This window comes from Nelumbo nucifera, chromosome 7, assembly GCF_055504915.1.
Source record: "Nelumbo nucifera cultivar China Antique chromosome 7, China Antique-T2T, whole genome shotgun sequence".
Taxonomy (NCBI): Eukaryota; Viridiplantae; Streptophyta; class Magnoliopsida; order Proteales; family Nelumbonaceae; genus Nelumbo; species Nelumbo nucifera.
In genome coordinates, this window is record NC_142655.1 from 28,873,751 (window position 1) to 28,895,045 (window position 21,295).

Here is a 21,295-nt window from a genome sequence, read left to right on the forward strand (position 1 = left end):
AACACAAACAACTAAATTATTTCAACAATAATCATTTAAGATCCCTTTTTCTCAGGTGACTTGGTATTACAGTTGGTCCACACTCCCACCTACAATGATTAACTTGACACAATAACCAACAAGAATTCCAGAAAAAAGTTGTTAAAATTTTGCAAAATGAATTGTAGTTTGGACATGATTACTAAGCACTGAGTAATTTGGTCCAAAGATTTTGCCTATGATTTTACCAATCAAAAAGGTAGCACAGGCTAGAAATTCAACTACCAGAGATTTTAGGCTATGGTTTAATCAATAAAAAACTAGAATAAATGACACTTAAAAGTTTCAATTCTGTTGCCAAGGCTTCTATAGTTATCCTGAAGTTGTAACTCCCACTATTAATATATATTACCCATAGGTACAGGAAGTGTGAAAATGGAAGAGGGAGCACCATGTCATTATTGGTGTCAACCAGCAGAAGAAAGAATAGTAAACCAAGCAGAAAATCGGAAGAAGAGAGAAAGCACCAAGATTTAATGTGGTTCAGCTCAGTAGCCTACATCCATTGGAAGAGGAAAAAATATCAAACATGAGAGTAATAGATACATAACCAACCTCTCTACAGTCTCACAACCAAACATCCACTTTCACTCAACCCTTATCCAACACAACCAATGGATTAAATAAGCAAAAGACCCAATTTATCAGAATTACACATAGGTCCCTCCTCCTCCCATAAATACATACAAGTCCCCAGAAGTTTATCAATATTACAAGTATGCCCTTATAACCTCCAACTGTCCAACAATTGGATGTAAAAGGTCATTATCCAATGTTGGTCCCCAGCTATCTAGGGTCTCAGCAGGGTCTTAGACTGCAATTCTCTAATACATTCCTACATGGTTCCATGGCACAAACTTGTCAGTAAATTACTTGGCCAATCTCAACCTATGAGCACAACATAGCTTTAAGTTGCACCAACAAACCAAAATCGCATTCTGTTAGTTTCAAATAAATACTGACCAATCAGAAAAGGATGCATCATGCATGTAACGAATAGACAACAAATACACCAGTAACATTGAGTATGTTCCATAGTTGAGGTGGCTACGTATTAGCATATCTGGATGTTATGCTCTTTGGATTCCATTGTATGGAGATAAATGGCATCTTGACTATATAAAGCAGAATCTTGGAGTAAGAAGCTTCAAGATGTGGTCACACTAATAGTATTCAATTAAAAGGTTTTGGTCAATAGATCTCTCTTCTATTACCTTTTGAGGCTTCAATGAAGGACCAAGTTAATGCTTCACCAAAAAACATATAAAGTTAAATAATAAAAAGAACATGCATGGATAATTTCAGTATAAGGAAAAAATAAAAAGAATATAAGAGATATTGCACTGAAACATAACATATTGGATAAGAAAATCACACCTGAGCAGTGGGAGATGTGTTTCCAGGTTTGACAGGTGAAGAAGCTTTTCTTGCCTCCTTTAAGTAGTTCTTCAGTAAGGTCACAGGTGAGAATTGCCCAGTAAGCTCAAATGCATAAGCCAAGTTAACAGCATCAATATGTCTACCACTGTTCAACAATACTTCAATAACACCTGAAAAATAAGAGCACAATAAGATTCAAAAGATATAAACAGGACCAAATTGAACGACAGAAAAATAATAATCAACAATAGATCAAAGAGATATTATTAGGCTGTGTTTGGTTTGAAGAAAAAGGTAGGGAAACCTGTACAAACCTTGTATGGGTTTCCCTACCTTTCCCTTCCTTTCGCTACCAAACCAAGCATAGCCTTAATGGCACAAAAGAGAAAAATCAATGCACCCCTACAATCTCAAAGGCTGATGAAGGGAAACACCGTGATCAGCTTGACAATGCTGATGCAAGGTATATCGATACAAGGTTCAAAGAAGTATTGATACAATGTGCAAAAATTGCAAATTGTGAGCTTCAACAATCATTTTTTTTTTTTTTGTGTTCTTTGTGTAAGGAAAGTGGTGAGACCCTTTCTCATTTAATGATATCCTGTTCTTTTGTGCATCGAATTTGGGTATTCTTTTGTTCTCTCTTTGTCTGCAGGTGAGTTCCCTCTCAAGATGTGGCAGGACTTTTCAACCATGATTTCTTGAGACAGCGAAGGAAAAGAGGGATGGTAATGTGGAAAGCAACAAAGGCAGCAATTTGCTGGGTAACATGGGAAGAGAGGAACAACAAAATCTTCTTGGAAAAAAGTAGAACAATAGAGGAAGTGATTGATAGCATCAAGGTGAAAGTAGCCCATTGGGTAAAATCCTTGGATAGCTTTCAAGTCTTCTCAGTCACAGACATTCTAAGAACATGGTCCGAAGTAGCACAATCGTCGAGAGTAAGAAATAAAGCAAGGCTGGAGTGGAAACCACCAGAAAGCAATAAAGTAAAGCTGAATTTTGATGGGTGCTCCTTTGGAAATCCAGGCATCTCAGAAATCGGAGGAGTATTAAGAAACTCTGACAGGAGGATATTGGGTATGTTCTTAGGACCAATTGGCAACGGAAACTCGCTGAAGGCTGAACTGTTGGCATTACTACAAAGGTTAAAGCTAGTCAAATAACTAGGATGCAGACATGTTGAAGTGGAAGGGGACTCAAAAGTAGTAATATCATGGGCAACAAATAACAGCCATACCCTATGGACGTTTAAACATGTGATTAGGGAAGTGGAGAAGATTGCAAAAGAGGGTTGATGCTGAATTTAAATGGATTCGAAGAAGTGCAAATGGGCTAGCTGATGGATTAGTAAAACAGGGGACATTGTGACAACAATTATTTTGGGCTGCACTGTAATGAGGGGTAGAATAGAATGATTAAAGGGGATCAACAGTCCCATCACCAAGTTGTATAAATTGCTTATAATCTGAATTTAATAAAATACATTTTTACTGATCAAAAAAATCAATCATCTTTTTTATCGGCAGCTTCAACAATCATTTCTCATTTACATTTTCAGTTTGATATTTCAATGTTTGATATATTAGGATGGTTATTAACATCTGAAACAATTGAAGTCCCCTAACTCTCATTATTTATCATTCCGGTGATCCTTGATACCAATACAATATGTATGATACAAGTGATATGTATTCATACTTTGAACCTTGTACTGATAAGTGATATCAGGGATTCCAATCATTCCCACAATGAATTCTCCCTTTCCCATTAAGGCCATCAACAATTTCAAAATTCAATTTGATTAGGCCAGATTTCAATCTCAAAAAGTCAGATCCATTTATAATCAGATCGACCTGGGTCCACCCCAATCTCAATGATCTGATAATACTAGTGTGCATATGCATGTCTATATAAAATTAACATATTTTGTTATTGAAGTTGGTTTAAATATCGTACTTTCATTAAAGACTCATACATTTCATGGAAGTTATTTTTAGGGTCCGTTTGGTTCGCATCAGAATCGGAATGGTCCATTCCCATAGTCTGCTTGGTTCAGACAGGAATGGGAATGGGAATTGAAATCAGCAGGAATGGGATTTCATTCCCAAGGGAGGGGCAGGGAATGGCCATTCCCTCAAATGGGGGAATGCCATTCCAGCAGGAATGGGAATGGGATTCCGATTCATCCAACCAAACAGTTGGAATTGCCCATTCCGATTCCGATTCCAGACCCCTATTCCCACGAACCAAACGGAGCCTTAATTTATTTTGTTAAAAGATATATAATATCTAAGTCACTTCTAACTCATTTTATTATTAAAATATAATAATGTGGTCATTTTATAGTTTAATTTATTAATGATATATAATATCCAAATCCAATCAAAATCTGGCTGATAAAATCTTATTCAAGTTCGAATATTAACAGGGTTGGATTAAAATTTTGGTAGATACCTGAATCCATTAAAGTTTTGCTTCCCACTAAGCTATTTTTTTTAGGACTTGTACCAAAAAAAGTTCTACTTCCCACTTCATTCCTTACAAGGCTATCAGCCAATGCACCATCCTATCTTAAGAATCATCTGACCAAACTATTCAGACTGGACAATAATCTACCATGAAGGGACAGGGATCTGCAGCAGAAGCAACTATCCACCAGCAAGTTATTTTCCCTATCCATTCTTTTCTACACCACCCCTGGGGAGAGGGCATTTTTTATATTATCCACATGGACCTCAAAGACCATGGGATAATTAAATTAAGTTTTATTCATTATTCAGGCAAGCTACAGTGGAATGAGAGCTTTACAGATCCCCCTTTCTCTTCCATCAAAAGATTCAAAACTGACAGAAAGGCTGCAAGCATAAAAGAAGGCAAACCTGGCATTTTTTCTGACAACCCAAGTGAGCGACACAGATCAGCCATTTGACGACGACGAGAAACACTTGGTATTAGCTTAGATATTTCTTCCTGATTAAAGTCTGATGAAATACCAAAAGAGGCCAAAAGTTGTAGGAATGCATGAGCCTCCAAAGAGTTCCCACTGCTGGCATCAATATCAAGATCATCCAACTTTGGCTTCCACTCCTCAGCAATGGCCTTCGCTTTCTCTTTAATATCTTCCGAAATTACATCAGAAACAGCATCCAGTTCAGGGTCTGCTAGCATCTGGCTCAAACACTCCAACAACATGATACAAGTTCTCCGGTGACCCAAGAGGTTTGCATCCTTCTTTCCATCTAGAGTAGTCACATCCATAGGGTAGAAATCCTCCAAAGAGTCCAAAACCAAGTGAGCTGGATTCGTTGCTGCTTTCAGTGCAATAGGAATCTCCTCACGAATGGCTGCTAGGTTCTTCCGGTTGTCTGAGATGAATTTATGTAGTCCCTTTGAGTCCATTTCTTTACAGAGTTTAGTTAGCTCGGAAGGAGGATTTTCTTCCATATCTCCATTATTGGAAGGGTTTTGCACATCTTCTATGTCAACTGAAGTAGAGTTGGCATCAGGTGGTTTCTCTTCCACAACTGCATCAGCACCACCACTTTCCTCAATGTTAACAATAGCAGGTTCAGAAGTCAATGCATTCTTGTACTTGTCAACAACAATTCCAATGGCAAAGAGAGCAGCATCTCTCTTCTCTTGGAGCTTCTCCAATGAGGCTTGTTCCTTTGCCACAACTGCAGCTTTCCGCTTCTCCAACATTTCTTGGGCCTCTGACACCTTGCTCTCATACTTCTTCTCCTGATCCTCCAACTCATTGAACCGTTGCTTTAAGGACCTTTCAAGCCCATGGAAGTGTTCTTCAAGTTCTTTCCATTTCAGGTTCAGGGTTATAGCACGGTGGCTTTCAAGCTCAGCAAATGCCTGTTGAAGCTGCTGTATTTTAGAGGTTGCACTGTCTATGAGTGTTGCAACTGATTGAGTATCAGCCATGGTGGATGAACCCTAAAAATAAAAGGAGCATTCATCAACTCATCAAATCAAACTGAACCTAGATGAATTGCAGATATGTCATGACAGGAAAAATCTATGATACTGGAAAGACATGGTACCGGAAGAGCTTTGACCAATCAAAAACCCCCGTGAGGTTTTTCTGGTATCATAGTCAAACCCATAATAATAATTACCACGTTAAGAAACTGAACCATTCCTACATGAAACAGATAAGCTAAACACGGCATGAAACAAGGGAATGCTTTTTTTTCTTTTTCTTTTCTCTATTTTGAAAAAGGAAAAGTACTGTATTAATCAAAAACAAAACAAAAGATCCCTGTACAACAAGGAGCCATACACAGGGAATATACAGTATCTGCCCAAGTATTATATAGTCTCCAAACCCAGACTTTTTATAAAAAGATTATGTACAAAAAAGGAATTATATCCCCTATATCTGAACAACTTATGATCGGCTAGCCAAGTCTTACAACACTGGTTTAATTCTTCTACTATTTCCTGTGTGTGCTTGAGAGTTCACATTTCACATAAATTATTAAGTATTTCTCTTTCTTATGTACACATGCCATATTTATAGTCATTTAAAACTTGGATTTAGTGTATTTCTGGGATTTATTTGACAGTAGGGGTGTGGGCCAGTTCATGCCTGCCTGCTTGGGCCTTAGCTATACCCCTTACCATAGGTGCTAAGCCCAGCCAAGGCCCAGGCTGGCCCATGATCATTCATAGTATAAGCCCACAATGACTGAAAACATATTACTTAATGCATTACACGACATTTAATTTTATGATTGTCAAATGGTGGTATAACGTAGTTTCCTACTCATTTACTAGAAGCTTGGTATCAATCAATTGATCTCCTCTGTCCATGGTTTTTTTTTAAATGTCTTCTCAATCCATGAATTCCATAAAATTAAATTTTGATAAATACAGCCTAGGCAATCCAAGAAACGTAAAAGTTTTTAGAAACTCTTATGGTGATGTCTTGTCAACTTATTCAGGTCCTATTAGCAAAGGAAATTCAATTAGAGCCAAACTGCTAAAGGGCTGATACTATGAAAGAAACGTAAAAGTTTTTAGAAACTCTTATGGTGATGTCTTGTCAACTTATTCAGGTCCTATTAGCAAAGGAAATTCAATTAGAGCCAAACTGCTAAAGGGCTAATACTAGGAAAATTCCTAAATTACAAAAGATCTACATTCACTTGGCAGTAATAGGTAGTATTAGGATGGCTCAAAACTGCTGGTGGAAGGAGCTTAGGTAGTAATAGGATGGCTCAAAAATAACAGCCAAGGACCTTGGCAGTATAGACATATTTGAGAGAAGCTAGATACTTCGCTAGGAATATGAGATCTACATTCACTTGGACTCAAAAATCAGCAAATAGTATGGCAGACTGCAGACACATTGGCCAAACAATGTGTAAACAGAAATAAATTGTTTTGGGCAATCACCACCAAGGAATCTGAATGATGAATGGAACCTGGGGTTTTTGTTGAAAATAAAATAAAATTTCATTAAAAGATTAAATATTACAACCTATCCAGGTGTTAAGGCAACACCCACAGAAAGGGTATGGCAGATGCATCGGCCAAACAAGGTGTAAACAGAAATAAATTGTTTTATGGAATCAATGAATCACCCCCAAGGAATCTGGATGATGAATGGAACCAATGAGCAAGGAGGATCCGCATTCACTTGGACTCAAAGATCAGTAAATAGTATGACAGATGCAGTGGCCAAACAAGGTGAAAACAGAAATAAGTTGTTTTAGGGGAATCCCCCCCAAGGAATTTGAAAAATGAACCAAAGCTAAGTATTGGGGAGCAAGGGAGATAATCAGGGTATCCAAATATTTTATGGGGTGTTTAGCACTCCCTGTATTGTACATTTCATTCATTTTTTTTATTACAATTAAGAAGAAACGTGATGAGCTAGAAGAAAATAATAATAATTAAAGTTTCAATTTTAGTAGAAGTTAAAGTTGATTAAATGATAAAAAAAGTTCCATCCATTTATATGAAAAAATGCCTAAATAAGATGAAAGGAAAGGGTGAGGTAGGCCTATCATGGCTAAATAAATTATTTAATAAGATCCTGAAGACAAAGAAGATGCCAAAGAATGGAGAAAGAACATATGATTCCTATATTTAAAAACAAAGGCAATATACAAAGTTTTAATGATTATCATGGGATTACACTCATGAGCCATATTGTGAGACTTTCAGAGAGAGTAACTGAGCAGAAGTTATGACATGAAACAACTATATCATAATAGTAATGTCTATGTGTTTTAATGCCAAGGAGATCAACCATGGAATCAATAAACAGTTGATAGAAAAGTTCAGAGAGAATAAAGATATACTCCTATAATATTCATTAATATAAAGAATAAAAAAGTCCCTAGAGAGATAATATGACAGGTATTGTAAAGGAAAGGAGTGCCAAATAGGTAACTGAACTTAATTAAGAACAAGTATAGAGGAACAACTAATTTTAGAACATGTGGGAGAAATGTCAGAGTTTTCAGCAAGGTTTTAAAAAACAACCTGGAAACAGAACCGCTTTCCCTCCCTCTGGTTTCTGGGTCAGTAGTTCAACCATTCAGTTTGAATGAGTCAAAACAGTTGAGTGGTGTATTTTGTATCTGACCATCAGACTAGAATATTAGTTTAAGATTATAAGATGGATCATATATAAACATATGTTATGAGAGAGGAGAGAGTGAAATGGGCATTTGGTTAGTTGAAGAAGAAGAAGAAGTGAAAGCCTAAAAAGTAGACCCTACTTTTGAGTTTACTGTTGCAGATTGGGTTCCTCCTGTGAGGGTTTTGTTAAATTGAATTTTGATAGGAGCAGTCAAGGTAACCCTGTCTCCTCTAGCATAGGAGGGGTTCTGAGAGATAAGGATAGCACTGTTTTACCCTTGTTCTCAGGTCCAATGGGTGTGGGAGACCATCAGGGCAAAGCTGCTAGCTGCTATTCAGGGCATTCATCTGGCCAGTCAACTTGATGTAGAAAGATTGGTAATTGAAGGCAATTCCGAGATAGTTGTGGGATGGTTGTTGGGGATCCGGATTCGATTGTTTGGGGCTTCAGGGATCTCCTTAAGAAAATTTTTTGGCTAACAAGGAATATGACGGTGAAGGTCCAATGAGCAAGAAGATCAGCAGATGAGATGTCTGACTTACTTGCAAAACAAGGGGTTAATAGGGTTTCTTTGTTTGGGCTGCTTTGTAAGCGATTACAGCCTCATTTTAATCCGGTTGGATGTAATTTTCTCTTAAGAGTGAGGCTGCACCTCATGCCTCTCTCTGGGACTCTTGTAACAGACCTGGTTACTTCTTGCTTAGTTAAAGCATCCACCATCATATTTGCTGATCTCACCCAACATATCCTCAAATTCATATTTCTAGTACACCATTTAAACTTCTTCATCTCATCCTTTTTTTTATCAATAACTCTGAAAATTTTTCATTAATTAAGATGCTTTAGGATACAACAAGAAATTGCAAAAGAAATCAGCATAGAAGCTGACCCAGGACAGAATTACAAATGTGCCCAAAACATATATGTTCTTTGAACCCCTTGCTTTGCTAAGCTATCAGCCAAACTGTTGGCCAATCTCCTAACCCAACCCACCTGAATTGACATATTCCTTGGCATCCATTTAAATCTTCTGAAATCATTATTCAACTGTCATGTCACTCCTTCCCCTTTCTGCAACCATTTTATCACAGTGTTTGAGTCTCCCTCGATGAACAGTCTATTAATCCCCAACTCTTTGGCCTTCTCAACCTCATATACTGCAGCTAGAAACTCTGCCCTTGCCACGTCACCCTCCTCCACAGGACCGGAGAACAGAGCAATAATGGAACCATTTTCATCTCTAATGCCCCCCCCCAATACCTGAAGGACCTGGGTAACTCCAATCAAAATTCAACTTCTTCCAACCATCTGTTAGAGGGGACCAGGTCTCACAAAACTATCGTCTCATAGATGATGAAGCAGCAATAAGTCCCCAAACCCTGAAAAAGTCTTCGACTTTAAAATCTGAAAACAGCTTTAAGCTTTTTACCCAATGTGCCACCCTCAATGTTATTGTTTCAACTAAAGCTTCCGTGCATTTTTCTTTACTTTCAAATAATCTATCATTTCTTTCCTCCCAAATGGTCCAAAGTATTGTTGCTCTAGTGCACCTCCAAAGAATCCTTCCCCTCCTTGTCTTACCACTGATACCATTATGGTTGAATAAACCTTCCACCCTGTCAGGAGAGGACCACCTGCACCCAAAACGGAAGTAAACCAATTCCAAATAAAACTAACAAAAGGGCATGATATAAGGTGGAAAACAGTCTCATCACTCAACTTACACAAGACACACCAATTAGGGGACAAGCACCAATTTGGTCTTTTCCTTTGAAGTACATCAAAGGTATTAGTACAACCATGAAAAACTTCCCAACAAAAAGCACTGATTTTAGGGGGAATAGGAGGGCGCCAAATTTCTTTGACTGGAAAATGAAGAGAAGACTGTGTGGCAACCATCGAATGTAGAAAGGATTTACAAGAAAAGGATCCATCAGAATTAGGACCCCAAATTCTAGAATCTAACCCACCTTCCCCCAAGAAAACTTCATCTCATCCTTAAAGCACCAAATTATAGACTCAGGGTCCTTCTGCCATACTACCACCAATTTTCAGTCCCCTCCCCCCAATCTCCAAGTTTACCATACTTAAATTTACAATCCGTACTCCTTGCAATGTAGCAGGCAATTCAACCCTGATGGAATCCCCCACTCCTATTAGACCAAGAATAAAGACATCCTTCTTTATCTCTCATCACCTCTCCTATTCTAGAGAAGCCTAAAAGATATCTCAAGCAACCTCCACCATCATCTTTGTTCAATAATCCACAAAAAGGGAGAGATTGAGGAAGATGTCACCCATGGAATTAGATCAGGATGGGCCAAATAGAGAGATGCACCCAGAGTCTTATGTGATAGGAAAACTACCTCTTAAGATAAAGGAAAAATTTTATAAAAGATATAAAATGAGACAATTCTATGAAATTTTGAATAAAAACTAAAAAAAAAGTAAAAGCGGAAGGTACAGAGTATCGATACACCTCTTCCACCATGTTGAGGTTTAACGATATTTTGAACCTTGGTTGTACGGAGCATAATATCAAGTAGTCAAGAAACATGTCCAAAAAATGACTGGTGGAAATGTGAATGCTGAAATGCATAAGTGGGAAAACTAGAAAAAAAAGGATCTGTAAATAGTAAAACCATTAAAAATAATATTTTTGATAAATTGCCATCAGTTTCTTATCATGTAATAGATGATAACATTTCTTCCTTTTTCTTGCAATCATAGTTAGAGAATCAAGGAAGACTACCAAGACAAAAATAATAAAAACGCATAAGGAGCACGGAAAGGAGATGAGTGCAAAACACAATGAAATGAGCCCACTTCATGCTATCATGTCAGTAAAGTCACTAGGAAATCTAGAAACCCAAAAAACCAAAAAGTTCAATTGGAGACCAAATATTTCCTTATCCATATGAATGAATGATCCCCCACCCCCTTTCTGTTTGTGAATACACAAAAATAACATAAAACAAAAAAGAATGTTACAGACATCCCCTCATCCCCATACCTAGTGAGTGGGAAATCCCAAAAACCTGCAACATGACTATAAGTCTACCTGGAAATGGGTATGAAAATGAATAAGTCTACCAGGAGACGGAAGCATGAAAATGAAAATGACCCGTCAAAAAAAAGGGAAGAGACATGAAAATGAAATTATCAATAACTAAATAAGAATTAAATGCATAAGATTGTGGCAGAAGTGCTATCGTTGAGACTCAAAAAGGTTCTTCCCTCTCTCATTACTCAAGCTCAAGGAGCCTTTATACAGGGTAGACAAATTATAGATCAGATCCTCATAGCAAATGAATGTGTGGAGGAGATGAGGAGATCAAACAATCAAGGCTTCATTTGTAAGTTGGATATTGAGAAGGCCTATGACCTGGTGGACTGGAATTTTTTGTCAGAAGTGTTAAGAAGATATGGATTTGGGGACAGGTGGTGTAGTTGGGTGAATGGCTGTATAGCCTCTTGTCATTTTTCAGTTCTAGTTAATGGAGGGGTTAAGGATTTTTTCCTAGCATGTAGAGGGCTAAGACAAGGTGATCCACTCTCACCTTTCTTATTCACACTTGTGATAGATGTGTTTAGAAAGATGATTTCTAAAGCAGATAGGGAGGAGCTAATAAGCGGTTGGAGGCATACTTTTCAAGGCGCCAAGGCGAGGCTAGGTGATAGGGGGGCGCCGTGTCACCTAGGCGATGGATTTTTTTAAATAAAAACCACATATCCTAGGATAGTTCCCTAGGTTTCACAACCACCTTTCTTTAATAACTATCCATAATTTTCATAAGAAAATTATAACTTCATGTTTAAGTCTAGAAAATCAACATATTTATGAGAAGAAAAAGAAGAAAGAAAAGAAAATTCAAAAAATAGAGGCTGAACCCCTATTTTTGTTATAGGAAAAGAAGAAAAAAAAAAGGTGGAAGAAGATGATGATGATGTGGAAGAAGAAATGTGTTGATTAGACAAAATTTTAAGTTCTTCCCTTACTAATTGGTTCAGATTTTAAAGTCATTGAGGGTTCAATACAGCAGTTAGCAATGTTTGTGTTGATTAAACCCTAACAAATAAGAAAATAATAAAAAGAAATTAGTTTATAAACACAAAAAAAATGAACATTTTTGTTTGATAATGTCTATTTTATAATTATAATCTCAAAAAAATAACAATATAAAAGTAATTTATTACACATTATACAAAACTGCTTGGCGATAAGGCAAGGCGAGCCTCCATGGGCGCCTTGTCGCTTAGGTGTCACCTTGACAACTATGGTTGGAGGATAGGTAGAAATAATGTCCCGGTGATCCACCTTTAGGGGAGAGATCTAGGGAGAGTGAGAAACCTAAAAAATCTTATAAATCCTTTAAATCTGTTTCCAACTTGTCAAACATCCTTGATAAAAGCTGTGTAGTGGGAATTAACTTGGAGGATGGGGAGACAGAGGCTATTGTAGGCTGCTTAAAGTGTTCCATGTCCTCTTGGCCTTTAACCTACTTGGGGCTTCCTCTAGGTGCTAACCCAAAAGAAAGTCGATTTTGGTATCCAATTGTGGAAAAGTTTGAAAAGAGGTTGGCAACTTGGAAGAAGAGTTACATTTCTTTATGGGGTAGAGTGACCTTGATTACGGCTACACTTGCTAGTCTGTCGATTTATTTTCTCTCAGTATTCAAGATACCCTCAAGGGAAGCTAAGAAGCTAGAAAAGATGATGAGGGATTTTTTGTGGGAGACTGGGGAAGTGAAGAAAGATCATTTGATTAGGTGGGAGATAGTTAGCAAAAGTAAGGAAGAAGGGGGATTAGGACTAGGTATTAGGTAACTTAGTTCTTAAGAATGAAGCTCTATTAGGGAAGTGGTTATGGAGATGGCCTTTGGAGAGAGAGAGAGAGAGATTGTGGCACAAGGTGGTACAAGCATTCATGGTTGTTCAGAGAATGGATGGGATGATGGGGTATCTCGACGGGTGACTCTTGCAACACCATGGAAGGCTATACATGGGATCCTTCCCCATTTTCTCAGTTTGATTAGGTATGATGTCTACTCTGGTAATAATGTTCTTTTTTAGGAAGACCTTTGGTTGGGAAACTAACCCCTTAAAGACCTATTTCCATCTCTTTACTCTCCTTCCCATTACAAGAAAGAGCCGATTTCCAAGTTTACCTCTTCCTCAGCCTCTCCATTGGCCTTGGACTAGGACTTTGGTTTTCAAAGAGGGTTAAGTGATGATGAATCTGTTTGTGTCTTAGAATTATTGTCATCACTTGAGAGTTGAGTCCGCTTGTTTGGATCCCCCCAGTTCTAATTTAAGAATTTGGACCCCTAACCTGAAAGGCATTTTTACTTGCTCATCTTTTTTTAAATCCATTTGCTCTTCTCTTGCACCCCAGGCAATCCCAATTAAAGAAGTCTAGACTAGACCCATTTCCCCAAAGATTGTTGTTTTCTGTTGGGAAATCTACCATGGCAAGATTAATACCTTTGAACCTGCAAAGGAAGAGACCAAACTGGTGTTTATCCCCTAATTGGTGTGTCCTTTGTAAAGCTCAAAGTCAGGACTATTACCACTTACTGATCTCTTGTTCCTTTGCTGCAGCTTTATGGAATTGGATTTTTGGGATGTTTGAGTGTAGGTGGAACCTGCCATCTAATATTAGCTTGTTGTTTAGTCCATCTACCTTTGAGTGGCACACAAAGAAAGGGAGAATTATGTAGAAGTGTATCAGAACAGCAATCTTGTGGACTGTTTGGGAAGAAAAAAACACCAGAATCTTTTCTAAAAAAGAAAGACATATCATATTGACAAGGGCAATTCAGTGGCTGGAAACTTTAAACCTGTTTGATAGCTATTCCTTTGATGACCTTTGGAGGAGTTGGTTAGGAGTGGCTAATACTTCTACTAGGAAGAATAGGCTTTTGGAACAATGGATGCCACCTAGAGAGGAGTGTTTTAAGCTGAATTTTGATGGGAGTAGCAGAGGTAACCCTAGACCTTCGGGTATAGGAGTTCTGAGAAATAAAGATAGCATTATCATATCCTTATATTCAGGTCCCATAGGTCTGGGAGATTCCATAAGGGCTGAATTGCTTGCTTCTGTACAAGGAATCCAGCTTGCAAACCAGCTAGGGATAGAGCATTTGCTTATTGAAGGGGACTCTCAGATGGTGGTGAGATGGTTGCTGAATCCGGACTCTGTGATTTGGGACTATAGAGATCTCCTTAAAAAGTCAAATGGCTAACAAGAAATATGACAATTAGAGTCCAGTGGGTAGGCAGATCAGCAAACTCGATGGCTGATTCACTTGCTATACAGGGGGTCTCTCGGGATTCTTTATTTTGGGCTACCTGGTAATTATGTTCATCTGATTTCGTAATGTTATGATCAATCTTAAAGGAAAGGTTGCATCTCGTGCCTCTCCTTGGATTGCCTGTAACTCTTATTTACTGGATTAATAAAATGCTTACTCATTTATCAAAAAAAAAAAAAAGAATTAAATGCAAATCCCTATCAGAAGAGGAAGAAAGAGAAAAAGGAAAACCAAAAGATTACTGAGCAAAAGATAAAAAAAAGAAAACCAAGAGATTTTTTGTATGACCCAATTAAATTTCTTATCTTGGGTTCCACTTATTTTCTTTTTCTTTTCCCATGTGGAGTGAAAAAAAGTAAATAGTTGTAGCCAAGGTTCAAAGTATCAAGAGAGGATTGCTAAGTATTTTGTGGATCATTTCAAGGCAGTTTTTAGAAGGCAGGAAGGCAGGAGCGTTAGGGTGGAGGGATTAGAATGGCTGAGGTTGGAAGGAGAAATGGCTAACGTGCTAGAAAGGGATTTTCATTTGGAAGAAATTCAAAGGGCTGTGCTTTCTATGGATAGTCAAAAGCGCCAGGCCTGGATGGGTTCACGATGGCCTTTTATTCAAGATTGTTGGGAGATCATTAAATCCAATCTCTAGGCAGTTTTTGAGGAGTTTGTGAATGTGCACTTTATTAATTAACCTGGGGATCAATGCTACTTTGTTATCTTCAATACCTAAGAAATTGGAAGCTTCTCAACCAAAAAGATTTTAGACCCATCATCCTGGTGACTAGTATCTATAAAATTGGGATGCTGATCTATCTTAGCAGACAACTTTGTCTTCATCGTGGAAAGCCATACATGGCATTCTTCCTCAGTTTTTAAGCCTTACTAGGTATAATTGCTTGTACTGGAAATAAGGTTTTATTTTGGGAAGACTTTTCGACACTGGAACGGAAGGGGAGAAGGGAGGAGAGGAGGAGCACAGGAAAGACCATTCAAAGGTCTTTAAGGGGGTGTTGTTTCAAAACTACTGAGGCGCTGGTGGCTTTAGTCAGGCATTTTGTCTCACATTGGGATCTGGTACTCCTAGAGTTTGAACAGATTAGCCGATCAGATTTCGGGGAGATCTTTTGGAATGTGCCTGAATTTCAGATTTATATCAGTCACTAGTTTGTTTCATTGGTCTTTAATTGTTTTGTATTATCAAGGTGCCTTCTTGTCACCTTACTTTGTAACTTTTTTTCTTTATAATAAAATTTCTTGTATTACTCTTCAGAAAAAAGGAGAAAGGAATGCTAAAACTTTCAATGATAAAGAAAGAAATTTGGTGGTTCTGTGGGATTGTCTCAAAACTAGGGCTGTACATTAGGTTAAAATTTTAAAGTAGATTCCCCTTTTCTCCTTCAATGATAGTTGTCAGAATTGGAGAGTTGTAGTAAATTGTTCAGATGCTATAGCCAAGACTAATCCAGCATGGGTTCCCACTGAAGAAGGGTTCCTAAAACTAAACTTTTATGGTAGTAGTCTTGGCAATTCAGGACCTTCAGGTGTAGGGGGTGTGCCAAGGGATGAAGGTAGGCATATAATTGCTATTTTTTCAGGCCCAGTTGGTCTGGGGGACTCTTTTGCTGAATTCCAAGCAGTGCTGCAGGGGGTGCAGCTTGTAAGACAATTAAATGCGGACAGATTAATAATTGAGGGGGATTCTAAACTGGTAGTTGGGTGGCTGACAGATCCAGACTATTATTTAGACCTACAGGGAAGCTGTGAAGAAAGAAATTCAAATGATTAACCTCTAATATGACTGTAAAGATTCTTTGGAAAAGGAGGTTGGCCAATGGGTTAGAAGATTTTCTAGCTAAGTAAGGGGTATTTAGGGAATCTATTTTTTGGGCTCAATTGTAAGCTGATATACTTGAGGCTGCAACTTGCACCTCCCTTTGGGATGCTTGTTTGTATACTTTTTTATTTAATTAATTAATGAATATTTTCTTTACCTATCAAAAAAAAAAAGGTTCAAAGTATCGATACACCCCGATACAGTGGAAGGGGTGTATTGATACTTTGAACCTTCCACCTTCACATTTTTTTAGTTTTTTTTTCAAAATCTTATAAAACTATAATATTTTATATACTTTGTTTATTAAAAAAAAGAAGCATTTCTCAAACTCCCTTTAAATAGGCATATCCAGAGTCAAAAGATATGATCATACAATATGATACACCCAATACAGGGCATATCATATCAAAACTTTGAACCTTGGTTGTAGCAACAGGTGCACCATTCCAAGACAGCTATGAAGTTGTAGAAAATGAAGTCATGTGGAATCGTCATTCAGAAGACCAAATAAATGATTGTGAAACAGATGAATCAGTAACTGACTGCAGAAAACAAAGATATCATGATAAGGTTACATGAGAACTGGGGAAGCACACCCAAATAGGAATTTTATGGTTTAATCATAAAACTTTCCTTCATATCAGTTACTTATTTAGGTCACAAGAAAACAAGACACCCAAAAGTATGTCCCTTTTTTTCTGAATACACAATAAGGTTTCAAATCTCTTACTCCTTGTCCCTTCTCCATGGATATATGGTTGGACCTGCACTTCATTAGTTTGTCTGGATAATAGGTCATCCCAAGGGAAAGATATATTCATGCATGACCATAAAAGGATTTCCTAGACAGAACCACATAATATGGAATTTAACCCTACTTATGGATTTGTTGTATACTTAGAAGTTGGAAAGAGCAAAGTGACATGACGTCTGAGGGCAAAAGCTACTTTAACGGTGATTGGGAAAATATAGAATATGCTAAACATTAAGTATTCACTGATTAAAAAGACCTTTTAGTATTCTATCTTTCCAGAACTTGAGGATCTTAACTTCAGAAACTTTTGCAACGGTTGGCAAGACATTGTTTTTGTATCTGAGGAGAATGAATGGACAGTATGCCATTGTTTTTGAGTAAAGTATTGTATTAAAACAAAAAGAATGAATAGACTGTATGTCATTGTGTATGCGTCAAAAGTTAAGGCAAGGGGAACCTCTTTCCCCTTTGCTGTTTGTGTTGGTAGTGGAAGTGATGAGCAAGCTCATTGACAAAGGGAGGGAGTTAGGGCTGATTTCAGGGTTCAGGGTTGGGAAGGAAGGGCTGGTGATATCTCATTTGCAATATGCTGATGATACCTTAATTTTCTTGGGGGCATCAGCTGAGCAAGCTATGTCTCTAAGAAGTATTCTTAACAGCTTTCAGTTGCTTTCAGGTCTTAAGATTAATTTAAGTAAGAGCATAATGATAGGGGTAGGTGATATTCAGCAGTTGGTGATTGAAGAGTGTGCTAAGGCCATGGGATGTTTGATTGGGGAGTTTCCTTTTTCCTATCTTGGACTTCCAATTGGTGCTAGAGCTATTTCAGTTTCTACATGGCAACCTGTTTTGGACAGAATTGACAAGAAGCTTGCTGGGTGGAAAGGGAAATATCTATCATTTGCAGGGAAATTCACATTGATAAAAGTGTTCTTTCAAATTTGCAGGTTTATTATTTATCTTTACTAAAAGCTCCTGCTGCTGTGGTGGGGGAGATTGAAAGGTTGGAGAGAGAATTTCTGTGGAATGCTAGGGCTGAGAGAAAGAAGTTACATCTGGTCAAGTGGGAGATGGTGTGTAGATCCAAAAGAGATGGGGGTTTAGGGGTGAAAAGGGTTGGTGTCTTTAACAAAGCATTATCGGGGAAGTGGGTGTGGAGGTTTGGAAGAGAAAGGGAGGCTCTTTGGAGGAGAGTGGTGGCTTGCAAGTAAAGGGTGATGAATTTGGGGTGGGACTCAAAGGAGATGAGACAGGCATATGGAGTCTGTGTACAGAAAGGTATTATAAGTTTTAACTCTTTGATGTTTCCTTTCTATACATGGAAAGTGGGCTGTGGGTCAAGTATAAGGTTTTGGGAAGATGATTGGTCAGGGTGGGGAAATTTGCTGATTTATGTCCAAGGTTATATAATCTGAGTAAGAAAGAAGTGCTGATTTCAGATTGCAACGAAGTAGTTAATGGTGCTGTAGTTTGGAGGCCAAATTTTAGAAGACCTATTTTCAATTGGGAAGTGGAGGAGTGTGTGGAGTTGCTTGCAAAACTTCAGGCATTAGAGATCAACCCCTCAGTCACAGATGTTAGATTATGGAAAGAGAGTAAGGATGGGAAGTTTTCTGTCAAGTCCTTGTACTCAGCACTGATCAGAAATCAGGTGGTGGCTGATCCAGTTAGAGGTGTTTGGGGGAAGCCTGTACCACCAAGGGCTGAAGCTTTTTGCTTGGTTGATTGTAAGAGGATGCATTCTAACACAGGATATCTCGAAACTCAGAGGGCTGCAGTTTTCAAGTAGATGTGTGTTATGTTGTGCTGCTGAGGAAGATGTGTCTCATATTTTGCTCCACTGTAACTTTTCATACCCAATTTGGTCCTATTTTTTCAAGTTATTCAAGGTGGTAAAGAGTCCTTTGGCGTCTGAGATTTTCAGCAGCTGGCCAAGAATTCAAGGTGGAATTAAAATCAAGATCCTGTGGACATGTATCCCTTTTGCTGTTTGCTGGGAAATATGGAAGAAAAGAAACAGAAGGAGCTTTGAGGGGAAAGAAAAAAGAATGGAAGAGTTGGTAGCTGTTATTAGTTCAACAGTTATTGGGTGGGTGCTACTGCTTCCAGAGTTTCAAGGACTGCGGAAAAAAGACTTTGGAGCTGAATTTTGGTCTACTCTGAATTCTTAATAGGTGTACTGAGATGTGTATTGTTTATGAAATGGTGCTTCTTTTTGTTTTGTGGCTTTCATTGCTGTAATCCGGAGGGGGTGTTGTAATGTTTTTCCTTTTAGCAATAAAATATCTTTTATTTATCTTCAAAAAAATAAAAAGTTAAAGACCATTTATAGATCCAGCATCCCCCCTCCCCTTCTTCTTCTTCTCATGCATTAGACAGTCGTCATCTTTACAGTAAATCAGAGCTCCCAACCAGACAAAGTCCAAAAACCATTACGAAACGAGGTGAACAGAAAACCTATGCCTTAAGATACTACTCAAATAACTCAGGTCCATTCACATTTAACAGTTAGAACTCAGCAACTCAAATCAGGAAAAGAGAAAACCAGGCCCAAAAACACAAAACCTGAAACTTGCTAGATGAAAAACGAAAGTCTCCGGTTCAGAAGAAGTGAAAACCCGCTAATACCTAATTATGAGGTCCATCTCGGAGAAGTTTCAGTTAACTAAAGGCCCCCCTAAGGTAAAACCATGGAGCAGACAAAACAATTCGCATTACCTCTCAAACCTACAAATCCTAATGACCTAGGAACTCAAACTAACCAAGCATACCCCACCCCAACCCCGCCTTGTGCTAAAAGCTGAAAAAATCGTAAATAAATCATTAAGTTTTCAACCTTCATAGAAATCAACCAATTCCTTCTTATGCTTTACTGGCATTTTCCTTCATCAATATGCCTCCTTTCCTCCAACAGCAACCAACTAAATGAACAACCTCTCCAATTAATATGGTGCACAACCAAATCCAAACAACCCAACAATGCTACTCAAGAAACCCACGATCAATCTACTATTTCAGCAACACCAAACCCAAAAAGAAAGTTAAATAAGTCTCAGAACCCGAATTTCAGATTTCTTATCATCATTTTCGCTTCAGAAACCTCCATTTCAAAGCCCTAGACTTCGAATTAAAGCTCGGATTTAACACAGAGCCCCGAAGTTATAGATACCCAGATGACTAAACAGAGAAATGAAGAGAAACGGGAGAGATAATTATAAATAGAGAATCAAAATGGAATAGAAACTTACAGTTTTAAGGAATCTGGTTGAGGTGAAGGAAGAAAAGGCAATGGCGACGAGAGAGTGACAGTGAAGAAACCGACAGAAACATCATAAAACGGAATAAGACTTGGGCTTCCTGGTCTTTTACATCGAGCAAAGGTAAAGCGTTCTCTCTCCTCTCTCTCTCTCTCTCTCTCGTCACTCGTCAGAAGATCATAGAGGAGTCCTCCCACGGATGTGGCTATTATATGCTGGGGGTACGAAAAAGCTTAACCTACGCACCGACTTGGACCTGGATTTGGACTTGGGCTGAGAAAATTCAACAACACCCTGAAGTGGGCTGGCTCTGGGTTTTTTTTTTTTTTTTGGTTTAAAAGGGCTGGCTCTATAGTTCCTGAGTATGGTCCGAACCGGCCCTGACTAGCTAGCCCAGGCTCAAAGGGCCAGGCCAATGGACCTAAGGGTGTCCGAAAATCTAATCTCGAATTTGAGATTCAAGATAATCGACTGGCTCTATAGTTCCTGAGTATGGCCCGAACCGGCCCTGACTAGCTAGCCCAGGCTCAAAGGACCAGGCCAATGGACCTAGGGGTGTCCGAAAATCTAATCTCGAATTTGAGATTCAAGATAATCGAATCGAATTGGAATAATTTGAATATCATAATGAATTAAATTCGGATATTCTATTCATATCGTTTAAGTAATTGAATCGAATTCGGATATGACCTTATTTAATTTGATAAATATCCAAATTTGATCGATTATTTAATTCTTATATAAATAAAATATTTATTTTATATATTTATTAATTAGCTAAAATAATTAAACAATTAAATTTGAATTCGAACATTGATTTTCAATATCTATCAGATATCGAATCGAATTCGGATATCAAATTTTTTAATCGGATTTAATTTAGATACTGCTTGCTTTTATTTGAATTTGATCCATTTATACCATTAGATAGAACTAAGTTATGCTTGGTCTGGTTTCAGATTGATACTGGCCAAGCCTGAGGACGCTTGGGCTGATCCAACATGCACTTATAATTTGTAAAAGATCAAATCCTTTCCATCTTTTCTCTCAACTTTGATCAAAATTAAGTTGAGATTTACAAATCACAGTTCAGTGTGAATTTCAGGCCAGAGGAGG

The 21,295-nt window shown here is 38.0% G+C and overlaps 1 protein-coding gene across 2 annotated transcripts in view; it reads right to left on the reverse strand.

Moving 5' to 3' along the window:
- The window catches only part of LOC104593348 (FRIGIDA-like protein 3), a 44,942-nt gene extending 24,578 nt beyond the window's left edge, over window positions 1–20,364 (reverse strand). Inside the window, exons 1-4 of one of the 2 annotated variants that reach the window (XM_010253107.3) lie at window positions 20,171–20,360; window positions 7,927–8,024; window positions 4,302–5,367; window positions 1,417–1,589 (exon numbers count right to left, since the gene is read on the reverse strand). In XM_010253107.3, coding sequence (XP_010251409.1) covers window positions 1,417–1,589; window positions 4,302–5,355 — 1,227 coding nt within the window. In that variant the 5' untranslated portion in view covers window positions 5,356–5,367; window positions 7,927–8,024; window positions 20,171–20,360. Of the gene's footprint in view, window positions 1–1,416; window positions 1,590–4,301; window positions 5,368–7,926; window positions 8,025–20,170 lie in introns of both variants that reach the window. The other variant, XM_010253106.3, reaches the window with a different exon arrangement.
- Between the last annotated feature and the right edge of the window lie 931 nt (window positions 20,365–21,295).